The sequence below is a fragment of the Tachysurus vachellii genome, chromosome 25 (assembly GCF_030014155.1).
Source record: "Tachysurus vachellii isolate PV-2020 chromosome 25, HZAU_Pvac_v1, whole genome shotgun sequence".
Lineage (NCBI taxonomy): Eukaryota > Metazoa > Chordata > Actinopteri > Siluriformes > Bagridae > Tachysurus > Tachysurus vachellii.
This window is the reverse complement of record NC_083484.1, coordinates 5042617-5064356: the sequence shown is the minus strand read 5'-3', so window position 1 is coordinate 5064356 and position 21740 is coordinate 5042617. Positions and strand designations below refer to the sequence as shown.

Sequence of the window (21740 nt, the reverse complement as noted above, 5' to 3'; positions counted from 1 at the left end):
ATATCCAGACAACTTCATTGCTATGGAAGAAAATACCCACTGATGAGAGCAAAACTAGGGGTTTGTAGGTTTATTTGATAGAAATGGCCAAGGAGTCAATATATAAAGAGAGGGATATAATAAACAGGTAAACTAAGGTAAATTAAAACCGCACACACATCACATAAGAGAATTCTGGTCTTTTCTCGGTCAATACACAACATCGGCCACTAGATGGAACTGTAGACCAATTTGACCTTATCTGAAGCACAATTTCTTAACTCATACTGTACTATTGACGTTACATCTCTACCTACACCACTGTGTAACCGAGTTATCGCAAAACCACAGACATAAGACAACAAAAATGGTTAATTTCACGATCACAGATTCAACACAGCATCAGAGACTCAACACATCACATTCATGACACACCAAAACATTACAGACCTATAATCTCAGACTTACAGAATCACTACAATGTTACACACCCAAACCAATACATCAGAGATACACACATATATCACAGATACACCACATCACAGACATTAGAGTTTCACACCAACTCACCAAAATTTTAGAGTTTAATATAAGACAACTAACCTCATCATCACTATGACCCAGACTCATAACATAACAGATTCACCATATTTGAGACCCATAACATCACAGACTTACTACATCCCACACTCATAACATAACAGATTCACCATATTCGGAACCCATAACATCACAGACTTACTACATCCCACACTCATAACATAACGGATTTACCATATTCCAGACTGATAACATTACAGACTCACCATATCCCAGACTCATAAAATAACAGACTCACCATATCTCAGACTCATAGCAGACTCACCATATCCATGACTCATAAGATAACAGACTCACCATATCCCAGTTTCATAATATAACAGATTTATCATATCCCAGACTCATAAGATAACAGACTCACCATATCCCAGACTCATAACATAACAGGCTCACTATATCCCAGGCTCATAACAGACTCACTATATTCTAGTTTCATAACATACAGTAACAGACTCACCATATACCAGACTCATAACATAACTGATGCATCATATCCCAGACTCATAACATAACAGACTCACTATATCCCAGACTCATAACAGACTCACAATATTCTAGTTTAATAACATAACAGACTCACCATATCCCAGACTCATAACATAGCGGATTAACCGTATTCCAGACTTATAACAGACTCACCATATCCAAAACTTATAACATAACTGACACTTCATATCCCAGACTCACCACCTCACGGACTCACATCAAAGACTTTACAGTTTCACCTAGGTTCACCACAATATCAGAGATTCAACATAAAACAAACTGACCTGTTCAATGTATCCCAGAATCATAACATCACATACTCACAATATCACAGTCTCAACACAAAATGGCAGATTTGTTACAACACTACAGGCATACTACAACATCATAGACCAGCGGTGTCCAATCTTATCCGGAAAGGGTCGGTGTGGGTGCAGGTTTTCATTCCAACCAATCAGAAGCCACACCAGAGTCTACTAAAAGCCAAGAACAACTGATTAAACAGGTGGAATCAGGTGTGGCTTCTGCTTGGTTGGAATGAAAACCTGCACCCTCACCGGCCCTTTGTGGATAAGATTGGACACCGCTGTCATAGACTGACAGACATTAAGGACTCACCACATCATAGGCTCACAACAATGATTTGCAATATAAGAAACACAACACCATCCATTAAGATTTGAAAGCTAAACTATTACAATATATTTGTATATATATATTTTTTTTAAATCAAGTCAAGTCAAGAAGCTTTTATTGTCATTTCAACCATATATAGCTGACGCAGTACATAGTGAAATGAAATAGCGTTTCTCCAGGACCATGCGACAAAAAAAACAAAAAAATTCTGGTATATGAAATGAGAAAGCAGGGGGCATTTCCAAAGGTATTCATTTATTTATTGCTGCAATTTTAGGATTGAACCTAGATTATATGTATCACCCTCATTGTTTAATTATTATTTAATTGTTTAACAGTTGTAATAATACACAGAATAAGTACACTTGCTAAGGTTACTAACTATAAATAAGACAAAGTAGCTACAAAATGAAATATATCAACTGATAGCTAGATTGTTGTTCTGATTTCTTTTAAGAATATATATATATATATATATATATATATATATATATATATATATATATATATATATATTTAAGAATATATATATATCTTTAAAGAATATATATATATTCTTAAAAGAAATCAGATATCTATAGCATATATATATATATATATATATATTTACTATAGATAACATCTATTAAAGAATCCTTTATCATTTACATTTTTAAGTTGTGTTTTACTCTCAAAGGAGTAAAAGAACTAAGGAGTAAGAAAAAAAGTTTCGTTCACATTTTACTTGGTGCAGGTTAAAAAGCTTGGGAAAGAAATTCACAGCGATAATTAAAACGTTTGTGGCTTGAGGAGGGAATTTGACTTTTCATCACGTCTGCAAAGGATTGCAGCTGTTCCACAGTTATTTTCCCACAAAGCTCCACCAATCCCAAGAGAAAGGATCACACGAGATGAAACAGTTTGTCAAGGACAAATTACAACAAATTTTCCTTTTGCGACCATGGAACACTTGTCGCCATTACATATTTCCTACTGAATACAAATTTACATTATAGTATCTTTTTGTTTTGAATTCAGAGCCATAGGAGAGCACCTGTTATAAATTTATCCTATGGTTGAAGGCTGAAGTACAGTATGAGCTATTTCATCCTGACGGACAGGACTGATGTCAGATGTTGTTGAAGTAGAGATTTACCTGGTGAGCTTCAGGAAAGTGGACAAGATTCAGTAGTTTGTAACTTCTATAACTTGTAAATCTCTTCACAAAATGTTAACTGATGGTGCTGGTTGGTCAACTCAGGATGTTGGATTACAGATGTTTGTTACTGGGTCTTCATTGGACTATTCAAACCATTATATTGATATAATCAATGAAGTTTTTACAGTTTAACTTAAAATGTAGAATTGAATTCCAAGTCCAACTTTTAAATGTAATTCCTAGAGATCATCATGTTCATTATATTCCTTTGCAAGCAGCATTAATACAAATTCATTAATTTTAAAGGTGCAATGGTCAAAATTTTTTAATTTGTTCCAAAAATAACGTGGAACATTATATAGGAATTATTTTTTTTTATTAATGAAAGAACACGTGCAGATTGTTGGGAAACCTGTCTTCCAGTCCAGAAATGTTGTTTGTATTGGGTATTGTATTGGGATTGGCTTCTTGTCAATCATTTTCTGGACATGCCCCAGTGCCTATTCACATCCTCATAAATCTGTCTGAGGAGAAAGTTTATGTTTATAGAATTGTAACTTGGCTTTTGAGCAGTTGAATATCTGAGTGCACTTGTAAAAGGTATCATGACAGTTTTTGATGAAGACTAACAGGTTAACATTAGTTGAACCACTATAAGTGTTGGGGGTGGATCTTTGTGCATGTAGGTGGAAACTAGCAGGTGAGGAGGCACACCTTTAAGTAAAAAATGTATAGATGTTTATTTGTAAGGTCTCCAGAGCTGTTTATAGTGTAGTGTACATGCTGTACAACATGTCCAGATTTTCCAGTATTGATATTACTCATATCTGGCTTCCTGTTTTAAAAGGAAATACAAAACATAGAACATATAAAATCAGCATTTTTAAGTGCTTTAAATTTACCTCTCACTTTCATTAACTGATGATTTTTGAAGATTTTAAGAGATAATATTGGTTGGAATGCTGTATTCCTAAACATACCCTAAATGAATTAATGTTTGTAGCTTTTAAAGATACTCATTGATCATTATTGATCATAGATCACATCCCACATCTTTAAACTATGAATAAAAGAATAAAATCATAATAATACAATTACGGATTGTCTTTTGCTTTATTAGAAAAATAGAGTCCAATATAATTAACAAAATCATTCCTGACATTTCAAACCTTTTAAAAATTATATATAAATAAATGGTGAAAATTCATGCATGTTAACTGGAAATAATGCAAGAAAAAAAGACTAGATATTTCATTTCACACGGTGACGTATAAACAGTGTTCACAAAATAAAAACAAAATATGAAATATTCTTGGTGTGGTGATGAATTTATACTGAACAACAACCATGAAACAAAAGTTCATGCAAGTGTAAATTTTAGGTATCCATGAAGTGAATTTTACACATTTGGGATTTAAAAAAAAAAACATACACAGAGTCTGTAAAAGAAAAAACTGAAACTTAATTCACAGGCAGTTAGCTCACTGGAAGGATTTGAAGATAAAGGAATAAAGTAATTCAAAATACATGGTTAAAGTACCGTTATGAGAATGTATTATATTCAAATATTCAGATATTTTATTTTAAAATGTCCCTTTAAAATGTCATTCTCCATCCTTTGACTGCAATTTTGAGCTACTGAACAATTCTGCCTCAGAACTCAAGTGATCTCCTAAAGACATCAAATGTGACTGAGGAAAACTGTGAACATTTCAATTCTGGATGAAATTCTGGCTCTTTGTATAACAAAAAAAGAGAAAAAAGAAAAAGAGCTACAGCTAAGAAAGAGTATCAAGAAAAAAAAATACCCGGTCTTTGGTAATATGCATCTGGTGTCTGTGATTCCAATACAAATTAATTGAGAAGGAAACAAAGAAGAGAAACAGAGAAGAGAGTGATGAATATCTAGGCTGTAGCTCCACACAGTCTGAAAGTCGAAATGTCTTTTGTGTCATCTGGTCTTCCTGAAACCATAAAAGGCCATGACTGTGAAGAAAAAAGTAAAAATTAAAATTATGTCCTTCTCACACTTCTCAGCACAGTGTCATCTACTGTGTGCTTGTGTTTTCTTTAATTATAAATTAACTGGAAGGATTGTAAAAGGTCATTGCATAAGGTGATGGTTTGTGTTGTATTGATACACTAAATGGCTTTCGCATCTTGAAATTGTTGGTTACTATAATAGCTGTGTCTGTGAGTTACTTCAGATAAAAGCAACAACCAAGTATTATGTACATTAACACACTGCTAATATTCACATAAGATAAACATTAAATAACTTAAAGGTTCAAAGAACAATGAAACAGAAAATCTCTGAGTCATTGACTATCCAGTGATGAATGATTAATTAGGGAACCAAAATATAATAACACATCAGCACCACTCAAATCCTAAAGAAGTCCCAGAGGACCGTAGATCATTATTGTTATTACTTTGTGCCCTGGAAGCTCAGGATAAATTTTGTTACTGTAGAGGCATCATGGATCACCATTCTTCACTATATATGACTGGCATGTGTAAAAAAAAAAATTGGTTAAAAGAGGAGAATTAAAGTTTGGGGTTAGAGATTAGGTTTAGAGGTGTGAGTTACTTGTATAGGTTTAGAGGATTAGGGATAGGGTTTGGATTTAAAGGTTTGGGGTTAGGGTATACTGTAGGTGTAGATGTTTGTGGTTGGAGTTTAGATTTTGAGGTTTGGTGTTTGGGTTAGGGATTAGGGATTAAGGATTGGGATTAGGGTTCATGTTTGGATTAAATTTAGATTTAGTGGTTTTTCTTTTAGAATTTAGATTTAAAGGTGTTGGGGTTATTGTTTTAGAGGATTTGGGGTTTAAGCTTAGGTGTAGCAAATTTATTTTAGAGTTTAAATTAAAAGGTTTTAGGTTAGGGTTTAGATTTAGAGGGTAAGGGTTTAGATTCAGAGGTTTTGGGGTTGAGGCTTAGAGGCTTTTTTTAGTGTATAGCTTTAGAGGCTTTATTTAGAATTTTTATTAAGAGGATAGGGTTTAGAATATTAGGGTTAGGGTTTAGATTTAGAGGGTTTGGGTTAAGCTTTAGTTTTAGAGGATTAAGATTAAGGTTTACAGGTTAGGGGATTAAGTTTAGTTTAAAAGTTTGGGGTCAGGATTAAGCTTTAGAGTTTTGGGTTAATGGTTTAGAATAAAAGGATTTAGGTTAGGATTTAGGTTTAGAGTTCTTGGGTTAGGGTTCTCTTTATTCAGTGATGCAGGGCAGGTGAAGTCTGTACAATACAATGGCAACCAGCAATAACTCATATCAGAAACAGCAGGAATTACACAGTGATTTGGGTACCAAGGCAGTATGAGGTTTATTTATTTAGAAAAAGTTGGCTCTACATCTTCACCTCTATATTTCTCCATCTACAGTACGTGATATAAAAATCACTACATAAACCGACCATCTCTTGCACTTGTTTATTAATTACACTCTCATTATACAGTTTGAAATTATTAAACTGACTTTTCTGAGACTTTAATATTTTTTAGGTTAGAAATATGGAAACATATTTGTATATGTATTTCTTGTATATGAAATTGTGAGGTAAGATCTAATAAGTTGCTTCAGGATGCTAGTTAACACTAACGCTAGGTATCCTTCAGAATCCACACTGATAGTCTGTACTAAATTGTAAAGGATAAATTATCTATAATGATCTTTGAACAACCTAAAGTTGATTATTTGGGAGGAGATAAACATACTTAGAAAAGCATACTAGTTAGCATCCAGCTTAACTTAGACATTAGCAATCATGTGAAATCATTTAAGCGCTTATAATTCTTCCAGAAATAATGATCAGGATGAAAACATGTAAAAGCATTGCAGCATTATTTAGGATGTTTGCGCCATACCAAATTTACCGGGTGGACGAGGGTCTTTTCATATTTGTCCTCATGCAGCAGCTGTCTGAGATGATTGATGTAGCTTGAGGCGAGTCTCAGTGTATCCAGTTTGGACAGTTTGGTATCTGCAGGAACCCACGGTAAACTCGTCTTCAGACGTGAGAAGGCTTTTGCTAGGACTCTCATCCTCGCTCTTTCACGTGCGTTTGCTGCATGACGCTGCGACTGTCGTCCATCTTTGGGGATTTTCAAACGCTTTTGCATGTTCGTTTGTTTAGGCTTGGTGTTGAGTCCTTCATCATCATTAAAGTCATCATCAGAGTGAGAATCGAGGCGTGTGAGTGATGTTTCTAGTGCATCATCGGCGTCACTCTGTGAACCGGTAGACATTGTTACTATTATTACACCTAAAATATAATTTAGAAATAGATTATTTCCAGGTGTAGGATTTGCTGAAACTCCAGTGCTTTTTCTTAAGTCTGTCTTGAGCTGTAATTATGTAGGACAGAAGATAAATCCTAAAGGTCAATATTAGCATAAACTCAAAATTAGTTTCAATAAAAAGTGTCATAAAAGCATGCTAATATAAATGCAAAAAACAAAACACATACTTTTTTGCCGTTGAGTGTTCTCTTCTGACAAGATGATGTTCCTTCTGTCTTTCCACTCATTTAAATTGAAAACCACACACACACTTCTCACACACTGGCCTGCTTTGCTTTTTACACACCCCTTTTTCTCTATAGCATCATGAGTTTTCAGAAAGTCTGCACAGGAGGAGGAGCTAGCTTATGCATGTTTTAGCTTTTAGATTAGCGTTTAGCTTGTGTGTCTCTTCCCTCAGATGACTTCTCGTGAGAGGTCTGTCAAAACTCAGGAGACTGTTTGATTAGTTTGTATTTTTAGAAATAGCTTTCCAAACAGTAATGTGACTCTCTTCGGGTTAAAGAAAACTTTAAATTTTAATATTTAAGCCTACACAATATTGCCCACCTTAGCCTAAATGCTAAATGTTCATACATGCTAAATTCAGCTAAACCAAGTCAAAATATGTTTCTTTAGCTAATACATATTTAAAACTTACTGAAATTAATTTAACATACAGTATACAAATGGTATAATCCACCACTTGTTCATTACTGATTATAAAGGCTTTCAGATTTCTAGTGTCTATAAATTCTGATATGTATATTTAGTTTTTTGTTTGTTTGTTTGTTTGTTTTTGAAATATCTTGCACAGTTTCACTGTCTGTATTTCTCTATCTAGTGCTCCAAATAGCTATATCTCCAGTCAGATTTAAACCTTGAAGATTATGTGGTGTAAATCTGAATATTTTTGTTTTATAACCCTGACACTACACTTTGGAAAATTAGACAGAATAAACAGAGGTAGAAATTCCAGCCCAAACCTTGAATTCTAGTTAATTATAAACAGTTCATCAACTTCTGCTACATCACTTATGTCCATAATTGGTCTAAACTTTAATTTCCTTCTGACCATCTGCTCATGCAATAATTATTTTTCTTTTATACCTCTGCCTGTGACTTGTGTGTGTGTGTGTGTGTGTGTGTGTGTGTGTGTGTGTCCTGATCTGTTTTACACTTATAATTCCAAAAATATAAAAATCTATAGAGTGTACTTTATCACCTTCTGAGGTGAGCATAAGAATACAGTGTGAACTGGTGGTTTTTTGTAAACACATTATCTTCATTAGCCTAAAGAGATCCCATAAACACCATAATTAACTCCAATTCAGATAAGTGTAAAATTTTGTGCAATGAATTTTTTTCTACAAATTGTATCTGTACAGCTGAGATAGCCTCTTGATCAGTTAATTGCTTGTATTAGTTTCTGACAGGCAATCAAAAATACTCGCTTTCTTCAAATATTCTATTAGGTAATGAAAGTGTCCGAAAGTTTTATGAAAAACCAGTAATCCGCCGGTCAGTTCACAGAGATATCGAGTTTCTCTTGCGTTTTGAACATTTCCACACATGGCCGGTGCGCATTGGACACAGCTGTCGCCACTTCACTCTGGATGGAGGGATAAGAGGAACGAGAAACTAGTGGAGGAGGAGATGCAAAACCATCACAGAATATGACTCTAAAGTGAGTTAGCATTCCAGGCCAAAACTCCATTTCTCCATCTCTCATTCTGTGATTTATTTCCATGATTATAAAAAAAACATAATCAGTGTTGCTTTTATTGAAAAGTTTTGCTAGCAAAGGTTATTAAATCATATAGAAATCAAGCATGTGGGAGAATATACAGCAAATATTTATGCATTTAAATATCTAAAATATTACACATGTTAAGAAGCAACTGGTGGTCAGGAACAACTTTAACAAATGTTTTGATATAATGAGTCTAAAATTAACCCACAATTGTTAGCACGTTTGCCTCGATTCTAGCTGCTGCACTGTATGCAGGTTCTTCTGTGCTTCAGGGGTTTCCTCTGGGTTCTCAGGTTTCATCCCCCAGTCCAGATACAAACACTGTAGGCTGATTGGCATCTCTTAATTATCCATAATGTGGGAATGGGTGTATGAGTGTATTACATTGTGATTTCTGATGTTTTGCCGCTCTTTCCCGAGTGTCCCCCAGGCTCCCCTGTGATAGACTCCAGGGCCCAAATTCTTGAAAAATTAAACTTTTAGTTAATTCTTAGAAATGTGGGTGTTTCCCCTTAAAATTAAAGAGAAGATTCTAGTAAAGATGCCCTGTGTTGGGTTGGCACTCCGTCCAGGGTGTATCCTGCCTTGATGCCCGATGACGCCTGAGATAGGCACAGGCTCCCCGTGACCCGAGGTAGTTCGGATAAGCGGTAGAAGATGAATGAATGAATGAATTCTAGTAAAGATGAAAGTAAATCATAAAGCATCTTAACTTAGATCTTAGATTAGATCATGTAGAGATTATTTTTGTGACCAATCATGTTAGAGATAACATCTCTAACACAGCACAGAAATATCTATATCTATATATACATATATGTTCTGCTGTTTAGAGATATGCTAACATCTCTAAAACAGAGCTGAAATAGCATAGCAGCAGAAATGATACAGTGCTATGGTGCTATGACATTTCTGTGCTGTGTCAAAGATGTTTACATTTACATTACATTTATATACATTTATAAAATACAGATGTTAGCGCATCTCTAATTTGATCAATCACAAACTTAATCTCTACACTCAAAAAAAGGAATTTTGCTGCCTGTTAAATTGAAAATACTTAAATGTAACATACAAAATAATTTCATTCTGTACAAAATAACTTCCTGGAAAATCATCATATCGCAAGATTAAAGCAACGCCTGGCTGCATGAAGTCACCTGTTTTTCGCGCACGCAAACAAAATTTTGTCCTCATTGTGTCATTAGTCTTTTTTGTTGCTAATCAACTTAATGTAATTTTTTTTGTTGTTAATCGACGTAATGCAAAGTTCACTCAGCTTAAATGATAGCTAGTTAATGACTGTTTATTACTAGCATAGAGAACTTTAGTGTCGGTAACTTTAGCAGTTCAATTTCATAACATAGTGAGTTTACCTGGAAACTCATTTAATTAACCAAAATTGATTAAATGTGTTTCGATAAAGCATGCGGTTGTTTTAGATTAGTAGGCATATTAGCGCTAACTATGGCTTGACTAACTATCGCATGTGCCCCGCATGTCACCCCGCTGCTGCGATCCCTCCACTGGCTTCCTGTAGCTTCACGCATCAGATTCAAAACACTGATGCTGGCCTACAAAGCCAAAAATGGACCAGCTCCCTCTTACCTCAAAGCCCTTATCACACCTCACACTGCACCCTGCACCCTCCGATCCACCAGCACTGCTCAACTGGTTCCACCATCTCTCAGTGTAAGAGGCAAGTATACTACAAGACTCTTTTCTGTTCTGGCACCAAGGTGGTGGAATGAACTTCCCTTAGGGGTCCGGATAGCTGAGTTACTGGCTATTTTCAAACGACGGTTGAAGACCAACACTTCTTTCCCTATCTTTAGCATTTATAAAAAAAAAATAAAATAAAATAAAAAAAAAAAAAAAAAAAAAAAAAAAAACTTGAAACTTTTTCATTGTAACTTTGAACAATGTTTTATACTCATGGTATCTTAAGTATGTAACCTAGTGAATCAGTATTAATGTATCCAATGATAGAGATTTAAGCACTTATGTACGTCGCTCTGGATAAGGGCGTCTTCCAAATGCTGTAAATGTCAATGTAAAATCTGCCAAGCAGATTTGCTTCATATACATGAAACCATAACAGGAAACATACAATTTAATATAATATAATAATACTAATAATATAATACTACTACTACTAATAATGATGATAATAATGTTTTCATTCACGGTTGTTAACTCATCTGCCTCTGTTTATCACAACAATTGGTTACTGCGATAGTGTTCTGATCGGCTGTACAGCTTTAAGTCTGCCTTCAAGTTGCACCTGTCTGAAGTTCATCTGCATCAGTCATTACAGGTTGAAGGCATAATTTGCTAATGAATTTATGATTGAAATGTCTTTCTAAGGGCCAACTTAAATAACTGGAGTTTGAGTGACTTAATTCAAAATAGTTGGATCAACTCCAAAAAATTAAGTGAAACCAAACATAAATGAAAAGGTTGACTCAACCTTGTGTTAACTCAACTAAATTGTGTTAACCCAGATTAATGAATGGAGCCTAATAAATTAAGTTTAACAAACGTATGTACCACTGGTTGGCCTAAAAGTATTGCTTAATGTTTAAAGTAAGGCATTTAATCATGTGGAAAAAGTTCATCCAAAAAAAACTATTTTACCTAAGAATTTTTTTAAAGTGTACACAATGTTGCCTTAAATATCTTAATATAAAGACAAAGTGAAGGCATAAAATAGACCATATTTTAAAAACACTCCTATTTTTTTATTAGACAACAAACCACAGTCTTCAAAATAATGTGTCATATCTAGCAAAGGTGTTCAGCCCCAACTCCTGTCTAAGTTAAAAGTTTCTGTATTTTCCTTCAGTGGCACTAAAATTGGTCCTGAGCCCTCTAGAATATTTATGAATCTTTATCTTCTTAGCAATGTATTACTTCTGTAATTAACTCATATGCTAGGTATGCTTCAGAAGCCATGCTATTAGTATGCATTAATTTCTTAATGCTCAATCATTAATCACTTATTATATCTAATACATCTTAACATGCACAAACATTACAATGTTTTCCTGTGTGTTAGCAAGTGATTAACATAGCATAGAGATGAGTTGGCAGTACCTTTTCCTATTAGCTAGCATCATAGCATTCTAGTCAAAAGTTTCATGATTAATTACAGATTAAATATTACAGATCATGTGAAAGCTTTTAAAGATTTCTAAACGTCAGGTACCAACGGCAGGATAAAACAGAAATTGCTGCGTCGCCTTTCCCTCCTTGAACTTGAATCTGCTTTTGTGTCCATGAACTGTTTACCAAAACATTGCACATGCTCTGTGGATGCTATTTTAGTTCTGTAGTTCATTCTAGTATTGTTTGTCTTCTTTTAGTGATGGACTACTGGAAAGCTTGCTCCAGCCAAAAGCTATGTGTGTGTGTGTGTGTGTGTGTGTGTGTGTGTGTGTGTGTGTGTGTGTGAGTGTGAGTGTGAGCTGTGTTAATTGCTGGTTACAGATTTCCCATTGTGATATAAAATCTGATTGTCACACTTGTAGATATCAAGTTTCTGTGAACCCTGTGAGGTCCTGAGAACAGCTCAGCCTTGGGAACATGCACACTTGTACCACTGTCACTGCTGTGAGAATAATCCAAGAGCTGAATATCTGGTCAGAAGTTGTCCTATGATGGGACAACGAAGGACACTTTTGTGTGGAAGCTGCTGATATGTTCTTTTTCCCTGCTGAAACCTTTGATTGTGTTCGGTTGTGTACAGTACATGTTCAATAAATCATCAGAAACATCACAGTTCAGGCTGCACAGCAAATCACATGTTTCTTCAAGTTTAAAACCCTGTTACATGATCCCACTGTTTATGACCATTGCATGATTGTTAGTGCTAAATTGGTTGATTCGTGTGTTTCTATAACTGCTGCTCTGTGATTTTCACACACAACAGTTAATAGACTTCAATTGGAATGGTTTGAGTGACAGAAATGCAGCAGTAAATCATAAACACTCTGTACAATTGTGTAAGCAGAAAAGCATGTCAGAATGAATAACACATCCAACCTTGAGGAGGATGATCTACAGTACAACACTAGGAGAGCATGTCAGGTTCCTCTTCTTTCCTCTGTTATTAAAACAGAAACCTGAAGCTGTAAAACTGGACAGTTGAAGAGTAGAAAATGTGTAGGCTGCTCTGATGAATCTTGATTTCTGCTGAGCCTCACAGATGATGGAGTCAGAATTTGGTGCTACAGAATGAAACTGTGGAACTAACCTGCCTGGTTTTAACAGCCCAGACTGATGGAGGTGGTGTAATGGTGTGGGGAATGTTTTATTGTCACAGTCTGGGCTTTTAATATGAGTATGCATTACATCACAATGTAAACTTCATGAACATGACAGTAAGCTCAGTGTTCTTCAGTGTGGCCTTAAACAGGAACCAAATCTAAATCCAATGGAACACCATTGGGATGTGGTAGAACAGGGGTTTCACAGCATGAAGGTGCTGCTGAAAAATCTGGAGCAATTATGTGATGCAATCATGTCAACATGGACGAGAGGCTCAAATGGAACGTTTCCAACATCTTGTGGAATCCGTGCCATGAAGAATTGAGGCTTTTGAGAGCAAAAGGAGGGCTAACTTGTGCATGTGTTTGTGTGTGTTTCTGTGTTCTATCTATCTATCTATCTATCTATCTATCTATCTATATATCTATCTATATATATATCTATCTATATTCATTGTTGTATGATTGGAAATGGATGTTAAATTAAAGATTAAATTATATCTTAATTTCTAAGTCAAATATTAGAAAAAAACTATAATCTTCAGAGCATCCTGAAGCAACAACACAAGTTGGTCTCCTTTCATACAGGCAGCTTTTGATCTGATTCTCAACATCAGCTACATTGTGTTAGCGTATGAATGTAAGGGTTGTAGTGGTTTTCAGTGTCACTCTGTGAGTTAATTTAGGTAGATAACTCAATTCTGATTGGGTTTAGTTTATTCTGTATGTGTGTGTGTGTGTGTGTGTGTGTGTGTGTGTGTGTGTGTGTGTGTGTGTGTGTGTGTGTGTGTGTGGCCATTTAGATGCATTTATACCGTGTTAGTGTTGTCCCACAGCTGTGCAATTGTACTGAGCATGAGAACCCTCTGAGCTCATAGACTCACACCTGTTACTGGTGGGGCTTGGGGGTAGGGGGGTTTGGGGCATGTTGGGAGCGACAGAGGACAAGACATTGTGGGAAAGAAAGATGAGAGTCAGAAAAATAAAGAGAGTTTGAGAGTGGAAAAGAAAGAAAGAACAAACGAAAGAAAGAAATATTACATGTAATTACTTTAATACATTTATGTATTATTACATTTATTAATTAATACAATATATTTAATAAATGTATGTATTATTATATATTTATATTCTTATATTTATTCATGTTACATTTGCTTTAAAACTGTATGACAAAAGTGAAAAATGCATCCAAAAGTGAGAGGAAAACCTAAGTATATTTATTGAAGGAAGGAAGGAAGGAAGGAAGGAAGGAAGGAAGGAAGGAAGGAAGGAAGGAAGGATGGATAAATGGAAGGAACTAAGGAACTTTAGAAGGAAGGAAATTCATACAGACATCCATAAGGAAGAAAGTCTAGAAGACGGGTAGAAAAAAAGCAAAAAAGCAGAATAAGCATCACCAACTGGCTCAGGGGCTCTAAGTTTGAGTTAATATATCGGATCAAAATCGTTGTTCATCACTGAGATACAGTGAGTATGACAGTTCTGGGATCTTGAGTAAAGGTTGCAGTTGTGCTGCTGATGTAGAGTTTTCATCTGAAACAGTTTAGAGATGCTGGATTAAAGGAGCATTCCAGACTGATGACGGAGACACAGAGCAAAGAAGAGAGAGTGAAGGAAAAAGTGTACACGGGGTATATAATCATTCACAAGGTCAGTGTGACATAACGGATCTGCCAGCCAAGAGTCACTCACGCTCACTGAGTAGTTGCTTTATTGTGGTCATGGTAGATCTGGAACATTGAGCATGAGGCAGAAATGATAAAATGTCACTTTACACACACACACACACACACACACACACAAACACTCGTCAATCAATTTATTGTCATCCAGCCACCTATAATTATACAGTTGTGCATTCTAAACAATAAATTGCTGGTGCATCAGTTTCCTGGCAGTGTTATGATGTTTAATTTAGATGATTACAGTGAGTAGGTTTGCATATTTCTCATAACAGCATTTCTATTCTCTTGTGTGTATTCACACCTGAATAAACCCAGCACTCTGTTTACTTCATTATGCTGCCAGAGGTAGAGCTAATTCATTTAACATGGTTTAATTACACAAAGTACATCTTTAATTAAATGCTTATTTGGTGCACAGGTCTTCATTTCTTTTGCATTTGCATAATGCACTCAGTGTCATGAATGTTGCATAATGACACTCAGTGTCATAGTATTATTTATAGCATTAACTATCGATAAGAATCCATGAATTGAAATGGATGTTTGTGCTGTGCAACTTCAGTGGATAACTTCACTTCAATACTTTAAACTTCAGTGTTTGCAAGGAGCTAAAAGATAGTTGGGGAGAAAGAAATGTCTTTCTTTTTAAAAAAAAGAAAGAAATAATAATAGCGTAAAAATTCTTAGTATGTTACAGGGCTACTGCTATGGTATTCCAGGTGGTTGCTAGGTTGTTGCTATGGTATTCCAGGTGGTTGCTAGGCATTTGTTGTGGTATGTATGGAGGTTGCTAGGTGGTTTCTATGTTACAGGGCTACTGCTATGGTATTCCAGGTGGTTGCTAGGGTGTTGCTAGGCAGATGCTGTGGTGTATATATGGAGGTTGCTAGGTGGTTTCTGTTTTTTTCCTAGTGGGTTGCTATGGTATTCCAGGTGGTTGCTAGGGTGTTGCTAGGCAGTTGCTGTGGTGTACAGTATATATGGAGGTTGCTAGGTGGTTTGTTTTTTTTCCTAGGGGGTTGCTATGGTATTCCAGGTGGTTACTAGGGTGTTGCTAGGCAGATGCTGTGGTGTATATATGGAGGTTGCTAAGTGGTTTCTTTTTTTCAATCTTGTTGAAATGGCATTCCAACTGGTTGGTAGGGTGTTGCTAGTCAGTTGCTGTGGTATCCCTGGAGGTAGCTAGGTGGTTTCAAGTGTTTTGCTAGGGTGTTGCAATGGTGTTCCACATGGTTCCTAAGGTCTTGCTATTGTATGTCTGGTGGTTGCTAGGAAGTTGCTACGGTGTAATAGAAACCTACATAATTTATCTCGATAGGTTTTAAATCCAATAAGGTTTGAGACACATGTACATCAACTCCTGTTTATTTGGAGCATAATAATTCCAGAACAATGCAAGCGTCAACATTCACTTTTACAATCTCACGTGGTTCAAAAATAAAAACAGTATAAACATTATTTACAGTCACTCCTCATAAAAAGTAATAAAAAATAATACAGAAATGTAAATTGTTTCCACATTGAGGAAATGTTAAAATGGAACTTTATTGAGTTTTATTTCTTTGTATAACTCTGAAATGAAGAATCTGTAGATGGTGCAGCATCAATTTAGGATCATTAAAGCATCAGTATTACAGAAAAACATACATTTAGAGCTCGGAGAACAGCATTTTAAACCTTCCCTTGTTTCTTTAACGTCCTCCACCTGTCCTTCAGCATGACACTTGTCCGATCTCTGAACTCAAACTCCTCTAAGATTTTGGACCACTTCCCCTCACCATACTTCTTCACTCCTGCCTTTAGGTACTGGTCCTCCTCAAAGATCCACTTCTACAGAGGACATAAGATATCACGACCACATGTATGAAGCATCTGTAACCTTTATATCATATCAGACTCACACTTTTTCCTCCAGTCGAATGGATATTTTTCATTTCGTCAGGACTGAGTGTTGATTGAGTTTAGGGTAGTAAATGAAGCCTTACCTTCTTGGTCCGGTGTTTGGAGATTGTGTCTTGCTGTGATGGTGGTGGTACTTTACAACTCCTTCTGGAGACTTCTGTACAGAGTGACATAAAACTTGTATCAGTATTTAAGATTGTGATCAAAAGGGTGATTTCAGTCTCTCCGGTTAATCCCAGAGCCACTAACCAATCACTTGCACCATCTCGTTTATGCGGCAGAGGACAGAAGGTGCTTTACTCGCTCTGATTTTGTATGAGCAGCATTTTGGAAAGAAGTCTGGTCTTTAGAACTCTTACATGACAGATGAGAAGAAGATGAAGCAGCCATTATTATTTGTCACATATACATTACAACAGAGTGAAATTCTTTCTTCACATATCCCAACCTTTTGGAGGTTAGGATCTGAGCACAGGGCCAGCCATGATACTGCACCCTGGAGCAGAAAGGGTTACGGGCCTTGCTCAAGGGCCCAACAGTGGCAGCTTGAAAGTACTGGGGCTTAAACTTTAACTTTTTGCAGCTGCAGCATTTCCAAAAGAAATCTTGTAATTTCAGTATCTGACTTGTGCTCCTGAGTGAGAGCATTCCTATACTTAATCAACTTCAAATCAATAAAAAAAAAAAGAAAGGATGAAAGCTGGAATATAAATCGAGTACATTTGCGACTGACTTTTTTAACGTTCAAGTACATCGACCGAGACACTGAAATAGCAATTTCCCTGTCTGACCTGGTTGGTGTGCATGATCACTCCAGTACACTGTTGATCATTTTTCCTCCTCTGTTTTCTTGTCTCTTTTTTTCACATGCTGTTGCACTTTCAACATGTCTTTTGGCTCATTTGCCATTTTTATTGGGGATAGAATATCATTTGTGATCATTCATAACCGCATTCATGCTGAATATTCTACACAGCAATAAGCAGCAAACCGTACTGTATGACACCAGCTGATCACATGCTGCCAGAAAGACACTTGTTATGTAACCAGCCTCACAAATAACACATGAATGTAAAATACACTCTACTGAGCAGTTCGTACTTAATTTGGCTGTTCCGTGAGGACGACACTGCAGTTTCTTTGCACTTTCTGGTTTCCAGGGATGAACAGTTTTAGTGGAGAAAAGCTTCTTTTTCGGTCTGTGAGAAACATCATAACAGCATTAGTGCAAAAAGGAGGTCTCACACAGTCCTGCATTTAAACTGTGACACTTTGCCGGTTTTACTGATGTTTTACAATTGAGCTCGAATAAACATTGGATCTTAAATAAAAACTCTACACAGCCCTGTTAGCTCAATGTGAAATTATAAGATATAATATTTAAGTGAAAAACAATCAGAAACCTTTTAGGGAAGTTGTAATTTCATAGTGAAGGTGGAAAAAGTTCTGGCATGATTTATCTTAAAATCTTTTTTTAATATATATGTGTGTGTGTGTGTGTGTGTGTGTGTGTGTGTGTGTGTGTGTGTGTGTGAGAGAGAGAGAGAGAGAGAGAGAGAGAGAGAGAGAGAGACGTGTATAAACTTTCCATTGTAACTGAACACTCACCTCAGGTTAAGCTCTGATGAAACAGTGTTCGTCTCTGGCCTTAAAATAAAGTGGTTATATGAAGTTATTACTAGGAATGTTAATAAGACTGGAGATTCAATGGTGTGTTAGTCTAAATTTGGACTGATTTACACCTATTTACCAGTTATTGTAAAAACAAAGTGGTGTAAAAATACATTGAAGTTTTGTTATATTAGGGACTATTCCACACTGTCAGCATTTTTCATCACTGACTTAAAAGCAACTGTTTTTAGAGTGTTTCCTACTTTACAGGACTGTCTGGTTCTGGTTCTTCGCTGTTCGGATCCACATCAGCCTGCTCCGGTCTCTCCTGACGAGCCTGAACCACTTTAGACGCAGCCTGTAAAATAGAAGGTCTCATCCCACTCATGCAGACATAATTCATACTAAGATAATAATAACGTAAGCAATTAAACCTCCGACAGGTTAGAGCGAGGAAAAGAGATTCACAAAGAGAGACTCTACAGACCCCATTCAATACCTTCAATAAAAAGTCTGAAGGATGTTTCTGAAGAAAAGCGTCCAAGAACGAGTTTATGCTCTTCAGAAGGTGATTAAAGGAGAACCTGGTAAGGAGCTGATCGTACACATCCTTCTTAGACACAACAGTGGACAGTTTCCTCTGCAGTTTCTGTCAATAGTAATAATAAGAAGAAGAAATAAGAAGAAAAAAAACAGACAGAAGACAAACAAAATAAACCTAACCCAATAAATACACATACAGACAAAGAAAGAAAGTAACTGTAAAAAAAAAGGGATTAACAAAAGACCAAAACAGACAAAAAGACTTAAAAAAAATATATATAAGAATAAGACAGAACTAAAGCCGATATATATGTTATTATTGAGTGTGTGATTACGTGAAGCTACTGATGTAACACCAGGACATTACTTTAATACCAACAGAACATTGGTGAAAGAACATATTGTGCATAATGTGTGATTTGTGACATTGCACTACTTGGTCGGTGTTACACAGCTGATCATATTATTGATATTTTATCTGTTTTCTGTTACACAACATTGATGTGTAATTAATAGGAAATTACCTCCGGTAAATCGCTCTCTTTCTCCAGCCACTGCAGGGTATGTGCTGCGAGCTGAGCGTTCCCTTTCTCCAAACACACACCAACACACTGGAGTAAAATAAACACACACCTTATTACAGCTTTATATGTTTGTTAAACAGAAATGATACACAATGGAAATGGAGGCGTTTAAGATTTTTCATTAAAAATATTTGAAAAAATTGTATTATTTTATAGCATCTGTGTGTCTACATGTATGTGTGTGAATGTGTATCTAAACAGTGCTGAATATTAACCTGAATAAATAACAGGTTCTTTATTTTGTCATATAGAGCATCGTCATACACGGTATCCTTTAGACAGTCCCACACCGAGAGAGCCGACATCAGAGGAGTCACTTTGTTATTCAGGTCATAATGTGCATCTAAAGCACACACACACGCACACACACAGTACATGAATAATTAACTCCAACATTAAAGAGTATCTGATGTGAATAATCTAATTTAAGTCTTTGCAAGTCTCATTTCCTCAGTCAACAACCTGAATCAAACCTCTTTTGCAAAAAATAGCTTGATAATGTGTTAAAACTTGATGTTATACCTACTGAACAAAACCCACCTGCTGCACTATAGACTTCCACAGAAAAATAGATGATAGAGTATTTTTATGAACCATACACACTATAAGCTGAAACGATGTACATTATGGGTGCTCTGCTACACTGGATCGACACTAACTCCCCGCGTTGCCTTGTGGAATACCACAATGTATTCACTTGTTCACTATTCAGGGGTTTCTGACATGCATAAACCCCTGAATAGTGAACGAGTGAATACATTGTGGTTTTATTTCTAAAGCACATACAGCTATTATCCTCAAGCAAACGAGTCAAAGAAGTGATATTTTTCACAGAGTTTGTGTGCTAGGAACATTCTGTTCAACACTGGAGAATTTATTCTGACCGTCAGGAAGAGATAATGTGCCAAACGAGAAGAAGAAAAGTCACCCAAGTTTTTGCCGTCCATAATTCTGGAAAGCAAGCAGCAGATGGTTCTCTTCATTTGCTGATGGTCCTGCAGCTGGTTCTCGTCATCGATCATCGCTGGAGAAATTCAAACAAGGTTTTACTTCTACATATAAAATCACAGACAAGTCGGTGTGGTGTAAACTGTAAAGTGTGTTACCTTTTGTGTGATATAACATAACGCAATGTTAAAGAGGAAGTGGTAGCTCGGTGTTAGACAACTACTCAGAAGGTTGTGAGGTCAAATCCTACAACCTAAAACTACCAAGGTACACTAATGGGTCCTTGAGCAAAACGCTTAACCGCTCAGTTGTATACATGAATGTAAGATGCCCTGAATAAAGATGTAAAAATATCTTTATGTGTCTCTCTTTATGTATATTTATTTTATCCCTGAGAGCTAGTGGGTGACTAGCAAATGTAATGAGGTTTAATAAAATGGAAAATTCAAGTTTTGCTGCTAGTAATGCAGCAAGAGATGAACCTCAACTCTTCAGCAAATTAAAGGATAAGTGCTGATTGTTCCAGATGAGGAGGTGAGAGAGATGGACAGACTGAATGTCTAAAGCGCTGCTGCATTGCTCCAAAAAATGCTTTAAAATTTTAAAATAAAAGTCTTATTTTAAAATTTTTAAATCATTTCTCATGTTTTTTTTAATGACATTATTATTAAACATTTTAACAGAAGTTTTATATTTTAGCATGATTTGTCATATACGAATTGTTTATGATATTTTTGCTAAAATAAATAATAACTAATTCACTTAAAATTGAATGTGATATCTCTTAATTTAAAAAAACGTAATCGATCGTTTATTTTCCCGCTCGTGCACTAATAGGTCCCGCCTCCTGCATTGTGATTAGCTAAGAGTTCCAGCATGCAAAGAATCCGCCAATGTCAGCAAAGAGGAGCAAAACACTTAGCCAATCACAGCGCAGGAGGTTGAAGACGCTACACTATAAAGCTGAGGACCAACGGACACTAGTTATTAAGGCGCTTACCTTCAAACGCTTTTAAAGTTGTAGAAAACTTCTCGTTGTTTTGCTCTCTGTAGAAGCGACACAGTGACAGAAAGTTAAAGTCAATCATCCACGACTTAGCAACACTTTCTACTTCACAAATGTTCACTGTGGCCGCTGTTGTGCTTGATATAACCTCCTGGTTTTCCTGTGGAGCTCCGACATCCATACTGACAGCCGTGTAAAAGCTCCAACAACATAAACAAAATATAGTGAGGTTTTAATTTCTGCTTGTGTCTAAAACCGACAAACTCAGATGTGAAGGAAAGCGTTTTTCTTCTTCTTCTCCTTCTTCACCTTCGT

General features: G+C 36.0%; 2 protein-coding genes across 6 annotated transcripts; both read right to left on the bottom strand.

Annotated features, from left to right (window-relative positions):
• Nucleotides 1-4711: 4711 nt before the first annotated feature.
• On the bottom strand, nt 4712-7401 carry LOC132840270 (transcription factor 21). 4 transcript variants are annotated; one of them, XM_060861797.1, is made up of 3 exons: nt 7311-7401; nt 6709-7071; nt 4712-4825 (listed from the first exon to the last, which is right to left on the bottom strand). In XM_060861797.1, the coding sequence occupies exons 1-3, from the start codon at nt 7368-7370 to the stop codon at nt 4745-4747; spliced, it is 504 nt and encodes a 167-aa protein (XP_060717780.1). In that variant the 5' UTR covers nt 7371-7401; the 3' UTR covers nt 4712-4744. The 4 variants fall into 4 exon arrangements, with proteins under 4 accessions (XP_060717780.1, XP_060717778.1, XP_060717779.1 ...); XM_060861795.1 differs by having other exon boundaries at nt 6709-7188; nt 7311-7395; XM_060861796.1 differs by having other exon boundaries at nt 6718-7188; nt 7311-7395.
• Nucleotides 7402-16180: 8779 nt separating this feature from the next.
• Nucleotides 16181-21732, bottom strand: terf1 (telomeric repeat binding factor (NIMA-interacting) 1). 2 transcript variants are annotated; one of them, XM_060861542.1, is made up of 11 exons: nt 21574-21732; nt 21420-21466; nt 20400-20495; nt 19687-19814; nt 19412-19498; nt 18844-18993; nt 18608-18702; nt 18342-18380; nt 17835-17932; nt 16817-16890; nt 16181-16661 (listed from the first exon to the last, which is right to left on the bottom strand). In XM_060861542.1, the coding sequence occupies exons 1-11, from the start codon at nt 21600-21602 to the stop codon at nt 16503-16505; spliced, it is 1002 nt and encodes a 333-aa protein (XP_060717525.1). In that variant the 5' UTR covers nt 21603-21732; the 3' UTR covers nt 16181-16502. The 2 variants fall into 2 exon arrangements, with proteins under 2 accessions (XP_060717525.1, XP_060717524.1); XM_060861541.1 differs by having other exon boundaries at nt 21420-21732.
• Nucleotides 21733-21740: the final 8 nt, after the last annotated feature.